This window comes from Ictidomys tridecemlineatus, chromosome 8 (assembly GCF_052094955.1).
Source record: "Ictidomys tridecemlineatus isolate mIctTri1 chromosome 8, mIctTri1.hap1, whole genome shotgun sequence".
Classification (NCBI taxonomy): Eukaryota; Metazoa; Chordata; class Mammalia; order Rodentia; family Sciuridae; genus Ictidomys; species Ictidomys tridecemlineatus.
The window spans coordinates 17486738-17509493 of record NC_135484.1 but is presented as its reverse complement, the minus strand read 5'-3'; the positions used below and the strand labels follow the sequence as shown (position 1 = coordinate 17509493).

The 22756-nt window shown below is 41.8% G+C and overlaps 1 protein-coding gene across 3 annotated transcripts in view; it reads left to right on the top strand.

Annotated features, from left to right (window-relative positions):
* Sash1 (SAM and SH3 domain containing 1) overlaps nucleotides 1-22756 on the top strand; it is a 170902-nt gene that overhangs the window by 36303 nt on the left and 111843 nt on the right. For all 3 annotated transcript variants that reach the window (XM_078018931.1, XM_021723893.3, XM_005321353.5), the window contains exon 2: nucleotides 3115-3243. In XM_078018931.1, coding sequence (XP_077875057.1) covers nucleotides 3115-3243 — 129 coding nt within the window. The remainder of the gene's footprint in view (nucleotides 1-3114; nucleotides 3244-22756) is intronic.

Genomic DNA, 22756 nt, shown 5'->3' with positions numbered 1-22756 from the left:
AGAGAGAAAAAAGGGCCAAAGTGGTTGAACACAGCTAGGTAAATAATTGTCTTCTGATACGGTTCTAGTGGCCTGGATTATTCCAAGAAAACAGTCAGTTGTGACAGGTCATACAGTACACAAATGTGAAAACTGGTAATTTCTGAGAAAAGCCAGAATTCTAGGTGGAAGTGCTTGGGCTCGGACAGCACAACTCGTGGTTGTGCCTGTGTGCGGGAGAGAGGGATTGATTTCCATTGAAGAACAGCGAGCCACAAGATGCGCACAATGCAACCTCTTTAGCAAGCACACTTGGGTATTAGGAGATGTGGATGGTCTGTTTCCCTGATGGAGGAGGACAGAAGTTTCTGGATGGGGATAGCATTATATTCCTGAGAGACTAAGAAAACTCTGAATAGCCCAGGATCTTCCAGGGACCCTTGTTGTGGTGAGGATCAGGGATATAACTCATAAAAGCAGATTCTTGGGTACAGTTGTTACAAGACCTGCTCCCCTCCACCCCACACACACTGGAAAGGGCACTTCTTTATCTTTCCAGTACCTGCTAAGAAAACAGGAGGTACTGCAGCGAACAGGGATGGTGAGGGCTTTGCTCTTTCACAGTGTAACCGAACTCCTGGCTTATAGAAGGCTGATATTCTGAAGTCAAAGGGCACCCTGCTCCCTTTTACCTAGGACCTGCTTAGGTACTTCTAGAATAACCAGGGCATCCACGGACTCGAGTCCTCTCCTTGAGTGGTCAGAACAGATGCTGCCATGGAAACTGCTCTTCTGCCCTCCTGTCTCCTAAAGTTCCTCCAGCAAGTTGCCTCCAATCTCCTGGGGCACTTGTGCATTGGATGCAGATGGTGAGATGAGAGGTGTGGGGTGAGGGTCTACTTTATGCCTCCCTCCCCTGCTGGAAGAAGCTGCCTGTTGCTATTCAGGTCCTGTCCAGTCTATAGGCCTCAGGATTTTTTTTTTTTTTTTGACCCACCTGGGACAGGGAACCAGAAGTGAAGGGGAATGAAAGCTGGGCTGGTACACTTGGGATTTATTTCACAGAGTGTGTGATGGGGATGGCATGGAGGTTTCTTGGTGGAGGGAGACCTGGCCAGATCTCTACTGGGCAAGGTGAAGGTGGCTGGGTCAAGGGCAAATTGGGCAGGTGAAGAAAGAGACAAAAAATCCAGCTGGGAGATTGCAGAAGTTCCTCCCAGGGCCCACAGGCCTGTGTGGTTGTGTTGAGACAAGTCAGGGCAATCTGGGATCGTACTTTGATTTATCATGCTGTATTTCAGAAACCCCATCTTAATATATTCTGGCCAGCTCCGGCTCTCCCTGGAGATTCTGCTTTCAGTCAGTTTCTTCACTGGGGCAGTAGACGAAGGGTGGGCTGACAGGTGACCTCTGAGGTCCATAGCAAAGTCCTGTCTTGGCTGATGTTGTTTCCCTACTGGAAACTTGACAGTGAACACGGGAAGGGTGGGCTCCCGCCTCCTTTGCTGTGTCTCACCTGTCATCTCAGGCCGACTGTGGAGAGAGAATGACTTTTGCCCAGGCATGTTTAAACCTTCAAAGATCTTACTGGCCTTGCAAGAGTCTGTCTTTTCTCCAGCTCTCTCCTAGGAACTTTGAGGCACCTACCTGAAATGCAGAACATGTTAGTAATGGGAAACAAGAAGCATTTCTAAAAAAATACTTTCTTTTAATTTCTGTTTCTCCTCTCCCCTTAGTTCCTAAAACCCAGGGAATGCAGAAGTGGGGTGTGACTCTGGCCTGCTGTGACCCAGATCTGACAGGCTTAGGTTTTACCAGACAGACTGTGGATGAGTCTTACCCCCATGAATGCTTACGTCTAAGGCTGCTTTTTGCAGAGCTAGATGTGTTGCTGTCGTGAAAGAACCAGCATTAAGGAGGGGCTGGAGAGCAGTAGAGAATGTGGGTGCATTTTTCAGTCATCTGGAAGTTAAAATACAACTTGGTTGTTTGTTTTGGTCAAATCATGTTACTTGGTTGTGTTGGTAAAGTCATTTATTCATACCAGAGGGAGAGGGGATTAAAAGGGGGCAGAGGAGAGGCAGTGTGTTCCTGAAGAGATGGATTGATAGAAGAAGAATCTCTGTCCTCTCTCTGTGTGCTCAGACGTGTTGAGGAAATGACTTCCCTCAAGGAGGCCGCAGGATGAGACGTTCTCTTGTGGTGAATGACATGAGCTACATCCCTTTCTGGCACTCCCTGTATGCCTGGCAGCCTACGTGCCCCCGCACACAAGCTTTTTCCTTAGTGTTCACTGCTAGGTAAGTGCTGTCAACTACTCCAGTGTCACTGGCAGGGTGAGTGGTGACGCTGCGGCCACTTAACCAGTGTGGGGCTATAGAGCTGGTATAAACTCCTGGACTTCCACCTGTGCACCTGCTTCCAGGAAGGGACAGGCGATGCTTTTACTGCATTTCTAACATGCGCTCTTGCACCTGTACTTGGAATGGCTCATGAATAATAAGTTTCTGATGAATAATGAATATTAATGACTACAGTAAGGAATGATGAATACTAACGAGTCCTGATGACTGCTGAAGAAGGTCTTTTGGGAGGGTCTGAAGTACATCCCAGAGGCAGCATCCCTGTGGATACCTGAGTTCTCAGGCTTTATTCAGAATGGCGGAGAGGAGGGCCTGGCATCTGGCTCTTTCATAAACTTCCTAGAGGTGCTGATGTGGCCCTGAACACAACTGAGTGGCAAGGAGTCCGTCACTCACATGATGTCTTGGCCTCTCGCCTCTTCAAGAGAGGTGGGGCTGATGCCATGGCTTTGGCACCAGGAGGCCCAGGGGTTGGAGACCTGGCATCTTTGCTTGTGGGCCCTGGGATCCAGGGTCAGTCACTCACCTTCTTTCCTGTGTACTCCTTGATACAGGGAGGAAAAGAACAGATTCTATCTCAGAGGGCTGGCCTCCCCGCGGATGAGCTCCCACATGTAAAACCTAGCCTGGCCCACGTCACCGGTCTTAATCTAAAGGCTGTGTAGAGGGCCATCAGATGGCCACGGGGCTTTTCCCAGGTGAACTGACTTGACCTGACCTGACCACCTTTGTTCTTTTCCTGTCTCTTTTTCCCCGCCCTCCTCCCCCTCAGGATGGGTCACTGGGAAATATCGACGACCTGGCCCAGCAGTATGCAGACTATTACAATACCTGCTTCTCAGACGTGTGCGAGAGGATGGAGGAGCTGCGGAAACGACGGGTTTCCCAGGACCTGGATGTGGTGAGTGGTGGCCCTGGGAGTATGTCCTGCTGAGCACGGTGGTTCCCCTTCTTTTAGCTGTTCCTGGGGCATCCATCTGCAGGCTACTTATTCTTGTCCTTTAAAAACAATTCAGATCCCCAAAGAGCAGCCCCGTTTGTCTGCAGGTATTAAATTGAATAAGTGTTGGCTGAAGCAGTATGACCAAATCTGCGCAGTCATTTAAGACTGTTTTTGTTGTTGTTGTTGTTGTTTGTTTGTTTTGTTTTGTTTTCATTTTTTAAACTTGGGGACAAAGATGATTTTACGATTGACCAGTGTGTACTGCATTTTTATTGACTCTCAGGGGGGGTGTCTGGGCAAGTTCTTTTCTCTCTTCCCTTTCATTTTTCTTTTCTTCCTTTTCCTTCTTTTCTATTTTTAAAAAAAGAAAATAAAAATTTAAAGAAGCAAGAAATCACCAACCTCTCATCTGGTGATAAAACCTGATGTTTTAGAGGTGGGCTATCAGAGTTTCTCTGGACATTTTAAAATCAGCAATATAATCCTGATATACATCACCTCTGGCTTTTTTACAGTTCTTCTTCCACATCGTTGAGATCTCTTTGTGATCACCATCTTTTGTGACTCTGGTCTCTCCTCTCACCTAGGGATGTTGACATTCACTGGGCTACTTTGTAAAGACCTTTACATGTATCATGAGTGGAGCATTTGAGCTTTGTGATAAATAGTAAATAAATAAGCCGGGCACGGTGGAACATACTTGTAATCCCAGTAGCTCAGGAGGCTGAGGCAGAAGAATCTCGAGTTCAAAGCTAGCTTCAGCAAAAGCAAGGTGCTAAGCAACTCAGTGAGACCCTGTCTCTAAATAAAATACAAAATAGGCCTGGGGATGTGGCTCAGTGGTAGAGTGCCCCTGAGTTCAATCCCTGGCATGCCCCCCAAATAAATAAATAAATAAATAGCTTAGGAACTCTGTATAATCTCAGTGTTATGCTGGTGTTCCCTTATTTTATATTTGCAATTAAATAACTTATGGAGACTTTTGTACTGATCAATTAAATTTGCTGCCTATTGGCTTCATTTTCAAATTGTTTCATTTACTATATGTGCCTCAGGGCCTCCTAAGGTGGCAGAAGAAAAGGCTCAGCCCTCTGTATTTACTCATCCAGATAGCTCCTTTGGGATCCTCTAATATAGCAAGAGGCTGCATGGACCTGTTTGGAATGACAGCATCCCTTTGTCTTTAAAAACTGTTTAACAAATACTGAATGAATTAAAGCCTTATTTGTCCTGTTAATTTTTTTTTTTTTTTTTTGTAGGGACTGGTGTTGTGGCTCAGCAATAAAGCGCATGCCTGGCATGTGTGAGGTCCTGGGTTCAAAGCTCAATACCACATAAATAAATAAAATAAAGGTCCATCGGCAACTTTAAAAAATATATTTTTTAAGTAAATCTACGTAGGGTAAGAACTGAAAAAAAAAACAAGAATTATGTGACTAATTTAGAACTAATGAAGAACAAGTGATTCTTACTTTCATTCTTTTTTGTGGTGCTGGGGATTGTGCATATGAGGCAAGAACTCTACCAGTTGAGCTTTGTGCATGTGAGGCAAGCACTCTACCAACTGAGCTCTATCCCCCAGCCCTGATTCTTTTTATTAATACTTGTTCTCATGTTATATAAAAGGGTTCTCAGTCTAGACAGGACCCAACAAGCAGTTGGATACCATTGATATATATTCCATAAGTGATCATGGTGTGTTTCCACCCAACTATGCACTTGAAGTCCTTGTGCATGTTAATTTCTTCCCTCAACTCAACCTAAGAAAAGAGTCCTTGGGTCAGGAGTGGTGTTATATCATGACTGCCAAATATGAGTTCATGCTCTTTGCTTCTCATTTACCGATTTAGTAGTCCACAGGGATGGGCATTAGTTTAATAAAGTCAGTGGAGGCTGAGAAGTGTCAGTGGATGGCAGAAAGCTTTGACTGTCCCAGGAGCCCGACACCTTGGCCCAGGCAGGCTGGTGGGCATCATTGTTGCCAAGGGATATTTTTTCCCCACTATAACTTTGTCCTTTGGCATTGTGAATGGCCAGGTTATTTCTTTCTTTCTGAGAAAGTGACCTCATGTGTCAAAAGACTCCTGTGCCCTGCTAAAATAACTAGTCTCCCCTGCTGGGGCATAGTTAAATGAAAACATACTTTCATGTCACTGTATTGCCACTGAACAATAACTTAAATATTGCACTGTATTTATTTATTTTTATGGTGCTGTGAATCAAACCCAGGGCCTCAGTACGTGCTAGTCAAGTCCTCTACCCCCACCTCTTAATTCTGTTTTTTTTTTTTTTTTATAACAGGGATTGAACCCAGGAGCTCTTAACCACTGAGCCACATCCCCAGCCCCCACTGCCTCCCCCTATATTTTTTTTTTCCATTTTAAGACTGGGTTTTACTAAATTGCTTAGGACCTCACTAAATTGCTGAAGCTGGTCTTAAACTTATCGTCCTCCTACCTCAACCTCCCAAGTAGTCACTGGAATTATAGGCATGTACCACCACACCTGGCCCCAGGCCCCTAATTCTTGATGTTGCAGTTTTGACCTGAGATGCTAATGTGGTAGCTGATCTCCTCGAATAGCTCACTGTACAAGGAAATGATGGCTGTGAATTGGAAGATGATGATACAACATTAAACTGCTCTTAAAATGCCAGCTGATCAAGAATTGGGGTAACCCTTCATCCCATGGTGTTCAGAAACCTGGGAGGCAGCTTCTAGATTGTAAAGGAAGCCTGCCTGTCTGTGGGATAAATGACCTCCTTCCCATTTAGACAGATGGGCCTAATTTGGTGTGCTCTGTTCCAGAACAGCAAAAGGCAGTCTGGGGAAAAAAAACACCACATGAGCTTAATTAGTTCTCATCAAAGGTGTAAGAACTTGGTGGTGGGTAAAATTGATGGGAGCTAATTCAAGCCAGGCTGGAAGTTGACTGTTCATTCTTTAAATTGTAGTTAGTGAGAAAAAAAAAAAAAAAAAAGATCTCAAATTGGCACTCAGATTTTCTTTCTGTGAAATTCCAGGCAAGTTGTAGCAGTAAAGGGGAATTTCCAAACTACTGAACATCAGGTTAGTTTTTGCGGGATGTTTCACATGTCACTCACATGCTTCAGGAGTCTAGAAGTTTTAAGATTATCCATCATGTAGGCCAGGCATGTGACGCTCATGATTCATTTGAAATTCTCTTTCTCAGTGGTCAGCTCAGCATAGATTCAACTTCTGATGGTAGCTCACTTTATTGTAAAACCGTGGCTTTCAATCCATAACACTCCGTTTTATGACTTCTGAATTTTAGGTCTATTTCTAGACTTCCAATTCTGCCTTGGACCAGTTACATAAACTGCCTCCATGCTCATGGTTTGGAGCAGCTTTGGGTCTGCGGACCTTATAGAATGGGAGATGTCTTCAGAAGGAAAGATCCACCAAAAATGGAGGAAATTGTAGCCTGTAGAAGACTAAAGTATTCTAGAAGGGCAGAAGTCGCAGGATGTGTATTACGTTGACAAACAGCCCTCAGTAGGGAGAGTTTGTTTGATGAATTAGTTTAAGATTTGGTTTCATTTTAAATCTTGTGGGTGGATTTTGGGGGGCTTAATGAAATATTCCATAGACAGAAGAGCTATGTAGATATTTATGTTTGGCTTTAAAAACTAAAAAAAAAAAAAAAATGCATTGTCTGTAAGTGTTAATTACATGTCACCCAGAGAACAAACCAACCAGAGAGATAACCTGCCTGCAAAGATGCTTGATCTAACCTTGGGGGGGGGGGGAGTTTTTTTGATAATTGTGTTAGTAATTAACTTTCTGGACTAGATGTCAAGCTATTTCTTGAGGACCTAATCACCCGGATCCTGATAATGTGTCCTTGGGGCCAGTTTTGATGACGCCAACAGGGAGTACAGATGGGTAAAAATTCAACGATATAAGCAGAGATTCTGATTCAAATTTATAATGGTGGGGAGAGTTTTTATTTAGCACCAAATGGGCCCTAAAGGAATGCTGTGTTTGGCAGCAGCCACAGCCTCTGCTGGGCACTGGGACATTAGTGCTTGTGAACAGCAGGGAAGTTGCCCATATTTCCCCACATTTGGCACCTCCCTGAGCACTGTGTGCTTTTTTGGCTGGGAGAATCTGCAATCAGAAATGACAGCAGCTTTCCAGTTCCATAAGGGGCCCATCTCTAGTGAGGCTAAGTTTGACATCTGTCAAAGTGACACCCTGGCCAGGAAGGGACACACTCAAGGTGGCCTCTCATTACTGGCAGCATTCGATGCCTCTGCATCCCTAAGGTTGAATCTGTTTGGATGTTGGCAGAGAACGAGCTTGGATGGCTGTTGATGTGGCACGCTCACTGTTGATGATGACGTATTTGTCGGCAGCCCAAGCCCGGCCTGAGCTCCGTTCCAAATCGTTATCATAGCTCTGTGTGTAGAAGGAAGAGGAAGGCCAGGGCAGAGCCTTACTCGGTACTTAGGGACTAGAAATGCAAATGAAAGCATTGTACATTCTATGCTGCTCAGGTTTCTTGAGGCTGTACCCACCTGCTCCAAGTCCAGGTGGGAGTCCTTGCCCCCAGCTTGCTGCTTGGGTAGAAAGTAAGAAACTACCATGAACTGTACAGGAGGAGTTGGACAGGGTTCCCATTCTGGCTCTTTTGCTGGCAAGGTGCTTACCCTCATGGAGCTTCAGTTTCCCTATCTGGATAATGGGGATAAATTATCACATTCTTATCATGAGAATTGAATTTTAAAACTCTATTAACCGCAAGTGGCTTATAACTGTTTCTTTTTCTTCCTTTCTCTTCTTAGTTCAAAAATTCCTGCAGTAATGTTGGAGAGTATCTATTATTCATTAATACTTCATTAATATTTATTCACGTGAGTGCAGGGATTTTTGTTTTGTTTTTTAGCTTTTTGCTAAATATATAGAAACAGTATAATAAAGTGTAATGAATTTCCTGTGCCTGTGGCCAGCCTGGACAGTCACCATCAGCCTCTTCCTGCTACTTCTGTTTCATCTTCCCCCCTACTCACACTTGATTATTATTTACAGTTCATTTATTTATTTATTTTGCAATATGGAGAATTGAATATAGGGGCGCTCTAACACTGAGACACATTCCCCACCCCTTTCTATTTTTAATTTTATTTTGTGGCTGAGCTCTATCCCCAGCCCTTTATTTTTTTTAAATTTTGAGAGGGTTTGGCTGAGTTGCTAAGCCTAGTTTGGAACTTGTGATGTTCCTGCCTCAGCCTCCCTAAGTTGTTGGGATTCCAGGTGTGTGCTACTGAGCCCAGCTCTGTATGTAATCATTTAAAAATATTTAATGATTCCAAGAAAATTAGCAGTAAGCATCAAATAAAAGATGTATTCCTGGGCTGGGGATGTGGCTCAGTAGTTGAAGGCCCCTAAGTTCAATCCCTGGTACCAAAAAAAAAAAAAAAAAAAAAAGGCATTCCTTTAGTGGAGGGTGAAACAGTGAACACACTATTGAAATGCTGTGCAGAAATATGAAGAGGGCCTCTGGCCTAGTTTCAGTAAGTTTAGGAGGCATGCTAAGAAGCAATAACTTGGCTCTACAATCACAGAGAACTTAGAAGACAGACCTGGTGTGGCTTGGAGGTGTGGGCAGTGCTGAATAGCTTTCCTCAAAGGTCAAGGTCATGTTTTGGGTCAAAGCTAAAAGTTGAGGGAGAAAAATGTGACCTTTACCAGCTACTGCAAGAATTCTTCTATATCTAGAAACTAAGGTCTGAATGGTATGGGGAAGGCTGCATACTGTTCTCTCACAGGTCCTTGGGTTATTAATCCTATAAGGAGATAGCATAGAATGTTGTGATTCATTACTCTCCACAAGACAAAACAAAAGTAATTGCCATTTTGCCCTCAATGACTGGCTGGCCAAGGTGAACTTTCTCCTGTTTTGCTTGTGGCTTCACACAGACAGGCACACCATAGTTCCGTCTGTGATCTTGATGTTTACATTTAACACTTTGAGCCTGGAAGACTTTTATTTTTTATTTTTATTTTTCCCTAGAATCCAGCACTTGCCCAGGGCTTTCGAGGGATCCGGGTGAGGAAGAGCATTATTATTTTTAGAATCAGGACTTTCCAGAGGCTGAGGGACGCCCAGGCCTGGAGCCTTTTTGGAGCCCTGGATTTTCAAAACCAGGTTACCAAAACTATCATGTGATCTAAATGTTTGCATGTAACGTTTTGGCATGGGAGGGTTTTTGTTTTGTTTTATGGGTTTCTTTTCTTTTGCATTTTGCTACAGACAGCAAAGCACGTGGAAAGTGGGTTTCCTTTACATTTGAACTCCATGAAAATGATAGGTTGCCCCAGCTCCACCCATGGGTCCCTAGTGTTTCTAAAGGTGCCCAGAGCTGAGAACAGAGATGATAAGTGCTCCCTCCCTATTCCTGTCCTCTTTTCCATAGGATAAGAATGAGGACCTCCTTGCTTATGATCCTAAATCACCCTGCTAAAAGCCCACGCCCTCTGATGAGTGTGGCTCTGAAAGGCATTTGTTTTTGTTTTGTTTCTTCTTGTGTTAACTCCCATTATTCTCTAGCTTTGGGCTCCTGTTGACTTGCAGATTGCCATCAGAATCAGTGGGCATTCGATGGTGAGCCTGAACTCCATTCTGCTGTGGGATTCGCACACTTGATGTCAAAATACACTGAGGCATTATATCTTAAGCCAGATGGTAATGCGGTTCCCTGCTCTGGCTCCTCTCAGACAAAGTCGCATTTGTGCTCAGATGCCCGGTCCCAATTTAGTCAGCAGTTTTTGTACATTGCACCGAGTGAACTTGGGCATAAACAGATCTCTTGATGCCGGATTTGATCTTGGCATCCTATATCTCTGGTTATTAAGATTTTACTAAACCAGCAATAAATTTATGTTTCATTCCTCTTAAACGCCAACACTTTTGCAGATTGCTTGTGCGATTATGGAAACCTATGTTCTGGGTTGATACAGCAGTCTAATTGTTGGGGTGTCTTCAGATTTTTCAAATATGAATCAACAACTTCAGCTTCTTCTCTTTTGACTCCCAGGAAATTAGAAATGACTGACTTTTTTGTTTACTTGCATTAACAAAACCTACTATGCTTGGGAGATTAAAAACCAAAAGAGCATTCTTTTTTTTAAAAAAAAAAAATACAAATGCTTGGCAGAAAGGAGAAAGTCTGGGCTTTGTTGTTGCTTCCATTTACATATGACAGAGAAAATTCCTAAATGATAATCAAATTAATACTCAGTCGGGAAAATACCCAGGAGCTCAAGAAAAAGAGGCCAATTGATGGCAGAATCCTGCACTTGCCCAGGGCTGGAGGAAAAAGGGCATTGTTATTTTTGGAATCGAGACCCTTCCGAGGGTGAAGAAGCTCCTCGAGTATCAAAATCAGGTTGCCAAAAACGGTAATGTCATCCAAATTCTTATATTTAACACTTGGTCATGGGTGATTACAGTGTGAGTTATTTGTGCTAATCATAAGCTAATTATAGTCTATTTAAAAACGTTAATTTGTGGCACACTAGAGGCAGTATGGTCTTGCAGTGAGACGGAATTTAAAGGAGGGTGATGAGTGTTTATTTTCAAGGCCTTGGGCTGGGTTTCTGAGGTTAGATCAGTAATGTCATTTGATGGTATTGTCTGAGATCTAAATATGAGACCTTTGGTGAAGACTAAGTGGCTCATCTGTCCCCCAGGGCCCTTCTTGGAGCATAAGGAGCATTGGCATCTGGAAAGGGATTATGCAGATAGGTACATATAGGGGTTAGCCTGCAAGTCGCATGGGGCAGGGCTGTAAGCCCTTGATGCTGTCACAACACACACCTGACATCGGCCTCCTGGTCCATAGGTTCATGTTTGAGTCTAACCTGTTAGCACTACTCTGATGTGCTGACATAATTCAGGGCAGGAAGAACTGGTCCTGGATCACCAAATGTAGGCCCCTGCACATGTGCTTGTTGTATTTGCAGAGCTAGGAAGAGTCCCAGGCCTCATGAATGCTAGGCAAAACACTCTACCATGGAGATACTCCCGCTGTCACCAGAGTCATTAATTGGAGATTTCCCTGGCCACCTCTTATCAGAAGGTCATTGCACCCATTTCAGCAACAGGCTTTAATTTGGAGCTGCCTTTTCTTTCAGTTTGGGAGTTGCAGAAATTTTATTCTAAATAGAAGAAAACAAGAGGGCAAAGAGTTGAGCAAATTTGTTTTGTGCAGGAGATCAGTTACTTTGAGTTTTCAACAAGGTATTCACTATCTGGAAGGAGTCACCCTAATGTGATATCCTCAGAGCCCAGCTCTTGGCTTTTCTTGGATCTGTCACTGTATTACCCAAAACAGAAAATCAGGCTCTAGCTTTTTTTCTCCTTGACATGTCAATCTCTAGCTTCCCACCCCTCCCATTCCTCCCTTGATACTTCAGTCCGTGCATTAGAAGTGGAGGTTTAATTCTGCACCTCTACCAATGGAATTAGAGTTCAGGTTCGGGGGGTTTGTAAACTGCTTCTATATCTGACATTCCAAAGCCGGAGCATAAATTATTTATTTATAAGGGATGGTTTGAGAGACTTTCTGCAATTATTTAGAGTATGAAGATGTTCTAAATTTGTGTAATAGCAATGCCATCCATCTCCTGGGCTTCAGCAGAAGCTGATGGAACTTAATCAAAAATAAATCAAGGACAAGTCCAAACCAAATTGGAAGCACATCATGAATATTCCTGAACATCTGGATGTGTTTGTAGGGGTGTTCCTTGTTTTTTTAATGTGTGCGACAGCAGAGACGTGGCTTCTTAACAAAGATGCCGAAAGGAAGACAGATTTCCATCTGTGATTTCAAAGGAAGTTTTTGTTTGTATGTGTATGTCCTTTCTCCTTAGGGTGTGGGCTTCTCTTCTTTAAGATATGCCTTTGATCCTTTTCATCTTTTGGAATCTGTTTTGGTATTTTTTCTGAATTCTTCATTGGAGTCGCCGCTCAGCTCATGGAGATTAAACATTTTTTTTTTTAAATAAAGGAGAATTTTAATAAGAAAAAATTTACTATTTAATATTTTTGATGAATTCTTTAAATGCCAGTGATATTATAATTTATCAATTAGGCTTTTCTGTATTATTAGAATGACTATGTGCATCTGAACCTCAGGGTATTGTTTTGCTGCCTAAAATACTGACAAGAATTAGAGAGGAATGAACAAAATAGGAAGAGGCCGTAATAATAGTCATGCTGATAATTGTAGCAAAACTGACATTTGTGAAAGCACATTATAATTGATAAGACATCCACATCTATTACCTTTTCTCTTTTAATGACCCTGGGAGGTGGATATTAGCAATCATTTGATTTCAGCTGGGCAGAGGCAGAAACCATTCTTGAGGAAGGTGGTGATGGGAAGACCCAGGCCCCACCAGCTTCAGCCTGGATGTCCTCTGGATAGATTCACAGGCCCTACCCTGCCTGGTGGGGTGCCAGTGCCTTTTTGATGGGGGAATGAACCCAGGGCCTTATGCGGTGCCACATCTTCTTCATCAGGTTGTTGGAAATATTAAATAAAATCATATTTGTAGTGTTCTTGGCAAAGTTTTTGGGTGTATGCTGGAGTTCAACCAACATTTATCATAAATATTGTTATTTATAATAGAAATGCTAATTATTGATAAAAACTGTTATAAAACTAGGACTTAATAAAAGTTGACAACTATCAAGTATCAGAGATGGGATTGAAATCAGGAGGAAAATCCAAAATTCTCTGAATCCCCAGCCCACTCAGTAGCCTTGCATTTTTATCTGGAGATTCTTCCACCTCTGGAAGAGTCCATGATAGCTTGGTCCACAGATTATTTAAATGCGTGGGTAATATATTATGGAAGTGCAGTGTTATGAAGCATAATATACGAGTGTAAAATTATTTATTTGTTTAGCAGTACTGAGAGTTAAACCCAGCCATTTTTCTTCTTCCTTCCTTCCTTCCTTCCTCCCTCCCTCCCTTCCTCCTCCTCCTCCTCCTCCTCCTTCTCCTCCTTCTCCTGTTGTTGTTGTTTTGTTTTGAGACAAGCTATCACTAAGTTGCCCAGACTGGCTTCCAACTTGCAATCTTCCTGCCTCAGCCCCCCAAGTCCCTGGGATTAAAGGTGTGCACCACCACACCTGACTAAAATTATTTTTTATTATATAAATTACAATAATATATTTATTAAAAATCCAAAGCAAGTTCAGTAAAGAGGGAGTGAATGCTTGAAATTGTTTTCTAAAGTTACAACCTTAGCTTATGTCCTTCCAGATACTGAATATGTTGTTGAAGCACCAGAATAACTGAACCAAATACACAAAATGAATTTTACTCAGTATCTTGCTTTCTTCTACTTGAAATACAATTCTTGAAACTTTCAAACTGAATGGAAAGGCAGTATCAAATTAAAATATTTTAATAGCCTCTTTCCAAAGATAATGTACTTGGTATATTCTCTCTCTTCTCTTCTGTGCATACACACATAAAATCATATGTGATGTTTTACCTACAGCAGGTTAGAAGCAGCAAGTTAAAAGAAGGTGATTTATTGCTACAGAAAGTCATCTTATAGTGGTGAGAAATGCTAACAAATGCAGAGACAGAAAATGTAGAAAATCAATATCAAAATTCTCAAAGTTCAAAACCTGGATTATTTAAAATAGGGACAAACAACTTGGCCTACTTTGCAATTCTGTGGAGCAATCTGGAATTTAAAAGAATCTGTTAAGCCGAGCACTGTGGCATATGCCTGTAATCCCAGGGATTTGAGAGGCTGATGCAGGAGGATTGCAAATTCAAAGCCAGCCTGAGCCACTTACAGAGCCCCTGTCCTGAAATAAAAAATAAAAAGGGCTGGGAATGTGGCTCAGTGGTAAAGTGTTCTGGGTTCAATCCCTGGTACCAAGAAAAAAAAAAAAAAACAGTCTGTTAAATTTTATTTCCTATGTTGTTTCAGAACACAACAGATAGTAGAATTAAGGGGAAAATTTTCATTCAGGAAGGTAAAAGAAAATAAAGACATTTTCTTTTCTTTTTTCTTGAAAATGAAGTTTGTTCAACAGAATTACCTAATATTAGAGGGTTATGTAATATTATAATTTTAGAATATTATACAATAATTCTTTTACAGATGGCTAAATGATGCTACCCTCTATTGTTCCTGAAAGTGAATGCCAAGGGTTGGCAAACAGCTACATATACTGAGCTTCTGGTGTTTTTCAGTAATTTATGCCGTGTCGTGGGAAAATTGCTAGTAAAAAAGCAAATAGAGTTCGTGTTCCAGGAAGATCATTTACAATGGGACAAGACAGAAACAGATAAGGATTGTACTGTCTATCCTGTAGGTGGCCAATACAGATCTGCTTACAATAAACCCTAGCTCTCTGTCAGTTCCCACGGAGGTACATGAATCTAGGACCTCAGAAATGAACTGGAAGAAGTGATGCTGGATAGAGGGGCACCTTAGCTGGAAGGACAGGCCCCTCTGGCTAGGGTCAGGACACTGCAACACACAATGCAGTGCAGTGCTAGGTTCTGAGCCTGGCCAGGTATGATCACCCTGCTCTTGCCACACCATAAGCTAGATCAGCAGAAGTAAACAACTAAGGTTGAGTTTAACAGGGCTAGACTTCAAGCAGCAGTGATAGTTAGAATGAAAATACTAATTATAGCAGTAGCCCAGATTTTAAAAGTACAAATGTTTCTTTTTCCACGTAGTTATCTTCTTTAATTAAATGTTATAGCTGATATCCTTGTTTGTTTGTGGTGCTGGGAATGGAACCCAGGGCTTCATGCATGCTAGCAAGTGCTCCACTACTGAGCTACATCCCCAGCTTTGCTTGTATTCTCTATAAAACATTTATTTCCCCAGCTTTGCTTGTATTCTCTATAAAACATTTATTGAATACCTGCCATGTGAAAACACATGGTATATACTCTTCCAGAACACTCCCAAGGGGCTTTTTAAATGAGTTTTTTAATTGGGTATAGTTTTTAATACCATAAAGTTCATCTTTTAAAGTATACAATTCAGTGGTTTTTAGTGTTTTCAGAAAGTTTTACCATCTTTCCCACTAATTCCAAAATGTATTGTACTTTTAATTCTATTTTCACCGTTCTTTAGGGAACACACACTAAGTACATTGACTGACACTGTATCTTTGGGGCTAGAAGAGATCCCATCACATAGTAAATAATCAACTATTTGTAGGCTAAACAAATGCAATACTTGTGCATGCTGGAGATATTTATATTTCTGTCCTCAAAGTGAAATTTGCACGCTATCCTTTTGCTTTAAAACAATAATAATAAAAATGAATAAGAAAAACTTTTTAAAGCAAGAAAGTTTTGGAAACTATAATTCTGGAGAAGCACCTTTATTACAGAATGAACCTGCAGGTAATAAAAATGTTAAATATGTTGAGATTCAAATGTCTAATTAGAGGAGGAAAGGCTCCCAATTAAAGTATATTAGATAATAAAAAAGATCTCTTTCCTGCTTTAAAGTTGTCTTATATTAGCCTGGTCCTTAATATGGTTCTAAGAGATAGACTGTCGTCTTATTACAACAAAAATCTAGGATGAAACAAGGCTAAACCATAAAGACTGGTATCAAATAGACGATGCATTTGGTACTCCAGCACTTTCCAAACTGACAGCTCTCAGCAGCCCCAACACAGGGTTGCTCGGCTTTCCCCTGTTGGATTTTCTGTTCCATCTGATAGCGAACTCTCCAGGGCTGCAACTCTTGTTTGTAATTTAACACAACTGAGCCTATTGTCCAGTCACATGGAACTGCAGAACAGCAGAGAGGGAAAAGATAATCATGCAAGTGTTGGAAGCCCAGTGGGACCCACGAAAGAGCCAGCCCTTCATAGTCTGGAAAGAAATGGCAGATCTTGCTCACAGGGCAGCTGACTCAGTGTACAGACCTTCCTGCAGGTGAGCAGATAGATGGTGGCAGGTGCTCAGACGAGGGCCATTCCTCCTCTTGCCTCTCCATGCCATTTCCTTCTCCTCGTGCTCTACACCCTGGACAGGGGATGATTCCTCGTCTCTAGCACAGACCGAATGTCCCTCTATGATCATGCGTATGTGTGCCTGTGTGTGGGAGAGGGAAGGAGGAAGAGAACGTTACAAATAACGGTGGCCAGGAGTAATGGAAAATATCCTAAAGAGAAGGAGAACAGGAAGGAAGGAGAATGGAAAAAATGCCCCATCTGCCAGGATCTGATCTGCCCATTCCCCTTTATTCCTTGCTCAACTTCCATAGTTTAAAGATACAGTGGGAAATGGAGACTCTGCCCAATTCCCACCAGGTTCCAGTCTAGCTGGGTCCAGGGGGGCAAGAGTGGAGATGCACAGGAACTACCAGTCCACCTGCCAATCACCTCACATTTTCTCCAAGTGGAGATGGGCATCATGACCATATTCCCTGATTTGAAGATGGACAGGTAGAGGGCTGGACTATAGATCAGGTCAGGTGGACATTCGTCTCATTGCTGGGTGCCTGTCACCTAGGAGTCGAAAATGTCAAACACAAGCCAGCATTTGGGTGAGATTTTAATCTGTTGGGCAATCCATTTGTTTTTTCTCTTATTTGTTTTGGCTGACCGTGCGAACCTCAGAGAATACCTTCATCTGGAGGTTCAGGTTGAGTCTTGATATGAGTGAAATCAGTTTCTGAGCTGCATGAAGTAGAAACAAAAAAGATATTGTTATAAATAAAAGTGGTTGGCTTATTTAAAGTTATTTTAATTTTTTCCATTTTGTGAAACAATGTTACCCTCTGCATGCCAGAGAGGCAATCCACAGGCGCTGATCACCTTCTAGATCAGCGTAGATGCTGAGAGACTGGGTTTAAGTATTCATATATGCAAAGAAGAGTCCGGCCAGGAGGGAACTGGCTGGAGGGTTCTAAGCTCTGGGTATCAGTGAGGGCAGAGAGCTGCAGGAGACTGAGGGGTCACAGAACAGGGTTAGGAAGACGTTGTCCTCAGCAGGGCTGTGTAGCAGGGCTGTATATGTGCTAGGAAGCCTGCTACCACTGACCTATCCCTCTAGCCACATCTTAACTTTTTAAGTGGACAGTTCGGTGGCAGTAGGCAAATTCTCCCTGTTGTACAAACATCCTCACCATCCACCCACAGAACCCTTTCCATCCTGCACAATAAAAACCCCTACCATTAAACAAAAGCTTCTCATAGCCCTTGGCAGCCACTGTTCTGCTTTCTGTCTCTATGAATTTGACCACTCCAGGTAGCTCATGCAAGTTAAATTAGACAGTATTTGCCTTTTTGTGCTTGACATATTTCACTTAGTGTAATGTCTTCAGTGGTCATCCATGTTTTAGAATATGTCAGAATTTCCTTCCTTTTTAAGGCTGAGTAGTATACCACTGTATTTATATACTACATTATGTTTTTCTATTCATTCATTGGCAGCTCAACTACTTCCACCATTTCATTATTATGAATAGTGTTGCTGGGAACATGAGTATGCAAATATCAGAGTCTCTGTGTTCAATTCCCCCCCCCCATCCCTCAGGAGGGAATATACCTAGAAGTGGAATTGTTAGATCATATGGAATTCTATTTGTATTTTTTTTTATAGAACCTTCATATTGTTTTCCATAGTTTTTGCATTCTTGCCAACAGAACATAGGTTTCCAATTTCTCCACATCCTTATCAACACTTGTTATTTTCTATTTTTTAAAATTCTATCCTAATGGGTATGCAATGGTATCTCACTGTGGTTTCGCCTTATATTTTCTTAATGATTAGTCATGTTGAACATCTTTTTATATGCTTCTTGACTTATATCTTTGCAGAAATGTCTATACACGTCCTTTCTTTTTTTTGTTAGTGGAGCTGTTTATTTTGTTGCTATTAAATTGTATGAGTTCTTTATATATTCTGGCTATTAATCCTACAACGGATATATGATTTGAACATATTTTTTTTTCCATTGTGGGTGGTCCTTCCCTAAGTTGATAGTGTCCTTTGATGCACAAACATTTTGTAATTCTGATTAAGCCCCATTTATTTCTTTTTAAAATTACCCATGATGGTGTCATATCTGAGAAATCATTGCCAAATTCAATGTTGAGAGGCTTTCCTTTTGTGATGCCATCTAAGCATTTTAAATTTTAAGCTTTTATGCCCAGGTCTTTGATCTATCTTGAGTATATGGTAAAAGGCCCTAACTTGTCTATTTTTTCTTTCTTTCTTTCTTTATTTTCTGTACTGAGGATTGAACCCAGGGGTCCTCTAGCACTGCCTATACCCTGAGCCCTTTTTATTTTTTATTTTGAGACAGAGTCTCACTAAGTTGGTGAGGCTGGCCTTGGACTTGCCATCCTCCTGCCTCAGCCTCCCAAGCTGCTGGGATTCCAGGTTTGCACCACCATGCCTGACTACCTTAGCTTTTATTAAGAGGTTTGTCATGTAGGACGTCATCCTTCCTTACAGCGCCTTCTCCTCTGCACCTTCAGTCATCCACTGTCTTTCTCATTCTGCTCGACTCCAGTGCCACTTCCTCTGTAGGTTCTTCCTGGGTTCTCCAAGGGAAGTGACCCTTGTCTTTCTAAATCTCTATTGCAGATTTATCTTTCTTCGCATATGGTATGGTGTCCCCCCCCCTTTTTTTTTTTTTTGCATCATGTATTATGCTCATGTACTAGCCTCACCTCTTCCACCAGGTGGTGCGCACCTAAATGGCTGGCTTTAAGTTGCAGCTCTGTGGCCTTTCCAGTAGCCGCCACAGTGCCTCATGCCCCATGGTGACTTGCATTTTGCAGAGGCTCAATACATATTAACTGGATATCCAGTTATAAAGAGTTGTAATCAGGTGGTGTCATGTGAATAGAAATACTGAAGTTAGAAGTTTTGATGGTAGAATTCTCAAATTCAGTTTTGTCTTCTTTAAAGTGTCTGCAATGCTTTGGAAGCTGCCATCAATACCACTGAAGTAAGAGACGGGAGGCTTTTTTATACCAATGACATCTGAGGGCTATATGAGCAGTTAATATCAAAGCGAATTCACAGTCATCCTAAAAACTGCAATTTGTATTTGACAACAGACAACAGAAGGTTTCCTTGTGCTGTTGGTAAAGCTGAACTACTGGAGGCAGTCGTAGGGTGCATATGAAATGACGAAGCTGGGTCACCTTGACAGTCACAGTCACTACGGAGTATAGGGAGCACCCTCCTAGCCTAACATGGGCACGCACAATTCTCACATCAGGGCTTTGAGTGGGAAAATCTTCCTGGCATAGGTCAGCTCAAGGTTCTAAAGGAGGGACAAAAGATTTGGAGAGTGCCTTGTGAATCAGTCCCGATGAGTGCCCACCACGATGAGAAACTTCTAGAATCTTGAGCCGGCGTGTGTAGTTTTGTTTACAAGGAAAAAGACCAGGATTGTGGAAAGCACTGCTTCACACTGGTACATGAGTGATTGTGTATCTAAATCACAAAAGAGATTATAAGTAATCTGGAACAGATGTTTCTTATTGCCGACTGTTCTTAAAGTTCTCAGAATTGATCCTTTTGAGGTGAGAGCCTTACCTCCCTGTAAACTCATGAGCCATAATTATCAGCATTAGGTTTTCTCTCTAGGACCATCCTAATTATACGTTACACTTAAAGGAACACTCCACAGTAAACAGAAACTACATAAGGTGAAAAATGAACACACTATAGTGCCACAGGCTGCCCAGAGGTGCTCTATAAAAGCTTTGTCCACCCATCTGTGACACAGACATTAAATTGGCCTTCTAGGTTTGCCCTTTGATTTAAGCAGTTTCATGAATTCCAGTTAAGTATGTAATCCTACGGTTCAATCAGTCACTAAATATTGATTGAGCACTTACTGTGAACCCCAGGGACAAAGAGGAATGTAATATAAATTTTTTCCCACTCAAAGACCACAGATGAAATAGGAGGGGACAAGATTTATGAAATTTAGTATTATGCAGTTACATTCGGTCAACCTTTATTGAGTCCTCGACATGTACAAGGCTGTATCTAGGCCTGTATGGAATAAAATAATGCCCTTTGGCCATTTAGTAATTGTGTTTGTAAAATTAGATGAAATTGATCTTGGAAGTGGCTCAGTAACAGAGCACTTGCCTAGTATTTCAAGGTCCCGGGTTTAATCCCCAGCACCAAAAAACAATCAAACAAACAAACAAAAAAAATTGATGAAATTAATATGAAGCATGAAATCCCCTTGAAATTCCCAGTTGTTTGAACATTTATTTATTTAATTAATTTGTTTTTTGGTTTTTTTTGTGTGTGTTTTTCTGGTGCTGGGGATTGAACTCAGGGCCTTGCACATGCTAATAAGCACTTGCTCTACCTCCAAACTACATCCCCAGGCCTCATTTGTTTAAAAATTTCTTCCCAAAGACCTTGGTGGGAATGTTTGCCAGAGTCTCTGTGCAGGGTTTATTTCTTATAGGTTTTCCACCAGTATTTTGTTGTTGCTGTGCATGCAAGGCAAGCAACACTTTACCAACTGAGCTATATCCCAGCCCATCCAACAGTTTTTAAATCTCCATTTTGGTATAGTTTCTGTTGTGCTAAGACCCTTTGGTGACTCATAGCCTGACTGAATGTTGATACTTCCAACTCTTGATAACTTGTCATTAAGATGCTAAAGATGCACTTGCACATGTGTGTATATATCTATATAGTATCTATATAGTATGTATATGGTTACTTTTTTTTGTAATTAAGAAGGATCATTTTGGCTAGATTTTCATTTAAGGATTGAGAACATTAGAGTTCATTTAAGAAATGATTTATCCCTGCCCAGTGCTTGCTTTTCACATAAATTTTAATTCATACATTGCTTTCTTTGAGCCAAAGTAACAGATATCTGCATGGGTGCTGGTATTTTGAATAAGGATTTTTAAAAATATATCACAGTTGCATTTAAAGCATCCTTGAATGAAAAAAAAAAGTTGCTTTAAAAATGTAAAATGCAGCTTGGGAGGCTGAGACAGGAGGATTGCAAGTTCAAAGCCAGTCTCAGCAATGGTGAGGCACTAGGCAACTCAGTGAGCCTTTATCTCTAAATAAAATGGAACTGGGGATGTGGCCCAGTGGTCGAGTGCCCCTGAGTTCAATCCCTGGTAAGTCTGCCCCCCCCAAAAAAAAAAAGTCGTAAATGATACAATGAAGAATTTCGTGTTTGGTTTCTAGATTTTGTACCATAGCTACTTCAGTTGCAGTGAATGCCCAAAAGCTAGAATACTCTATCATAAAGAATATAGGAGATGTTTTTTCTCATCTTTTCACCTTTATTATGACTGCACATGTGGTGCAACTCTACATCGTACACAACAAGTGAAAGAAAAGTTGTGCTCTAATTTGTGTACAATGAATAGAAATGCATTCTGCTGTCATGTTTAACCAATTAGAACAAATAAAAGTAAAAATTAAAAAGGAATGTAGGAGAAGAGACATAGGAAAATTATTACTATAGAAAAAAATAAAGAAAGGCACCACTTTTAAAGAAAGCTGCTCAGTGTATTGGAATGCTGCTTTGGTTTTAATAATGAGACTGTAAGAAAATATTTACTATTTTGGAAAATGTGAGAGCCTGTGTGAATGTATTAGCGTGTTGCTATGGTTTTAATAATGAGACCCCTTAGGGAAATATTTACCATTTTAGAGAATGTGTGAACCTGGCATGCGTATTGATTTCTCACCGAAGTTAAGTCCCTCATCATTCCAGTAGTGGTTTGAACTACTTAATATTTAGCTAGTTTGAGTTCATGTTGGAGATGTTAACCAGGCTCAGGGGAGTTCAATTTCAAGGAAGTCAGTGAGATTCAGTACCTTGGGGAGTAGGTAGTGTCCATATTGTGGAAGCCTTGAACTCCAGTTTCACAGTGTGATGTTGTTCTGTTGTTCAGAGGGACATAGGAAGGTTTTGGATTGGGACAGTGACCCGAGGACATGTCTGGGGAAGCTCATCTTGGCATGAGAACATGTATTTACTTGGGAGGAAGAAAACAGGGAGAAAGTATTGCTGCAATCCACAATAAAGTGGAGCAGAGATCCTGGGTGTGGAAATGGAAGTGAGGACGTGAAGGTCCGGCCTTTGGTCGGGGGCCTTTAGAACTTGATTGACCGTGGAATGAATGGGCCGGTGAAGGCAAAGCGGCTGGGGGGTTAGTGTGGGTAGTAACAGATGAGAGGGAAGGAGGCGGAGTGTGCAGTGTAGTTAGAGGAACTGTTGGACACACTTGTGGAGCAACAGAGCAGACAGGAAAGGTGGCGTCAGAGAAGCAGCTGGAGGGAGAGGGGCCATTCTCACGCTTCTTCTGAAGTTTGCTTGTCCTCATGAATAAGCACCTCCCTTGATGCATGGCCTTAAATGATCCACGGGCGGGCGGGGCTGGGAAACTCAAGTTTGAACTCTGGCTCTGAGGAATG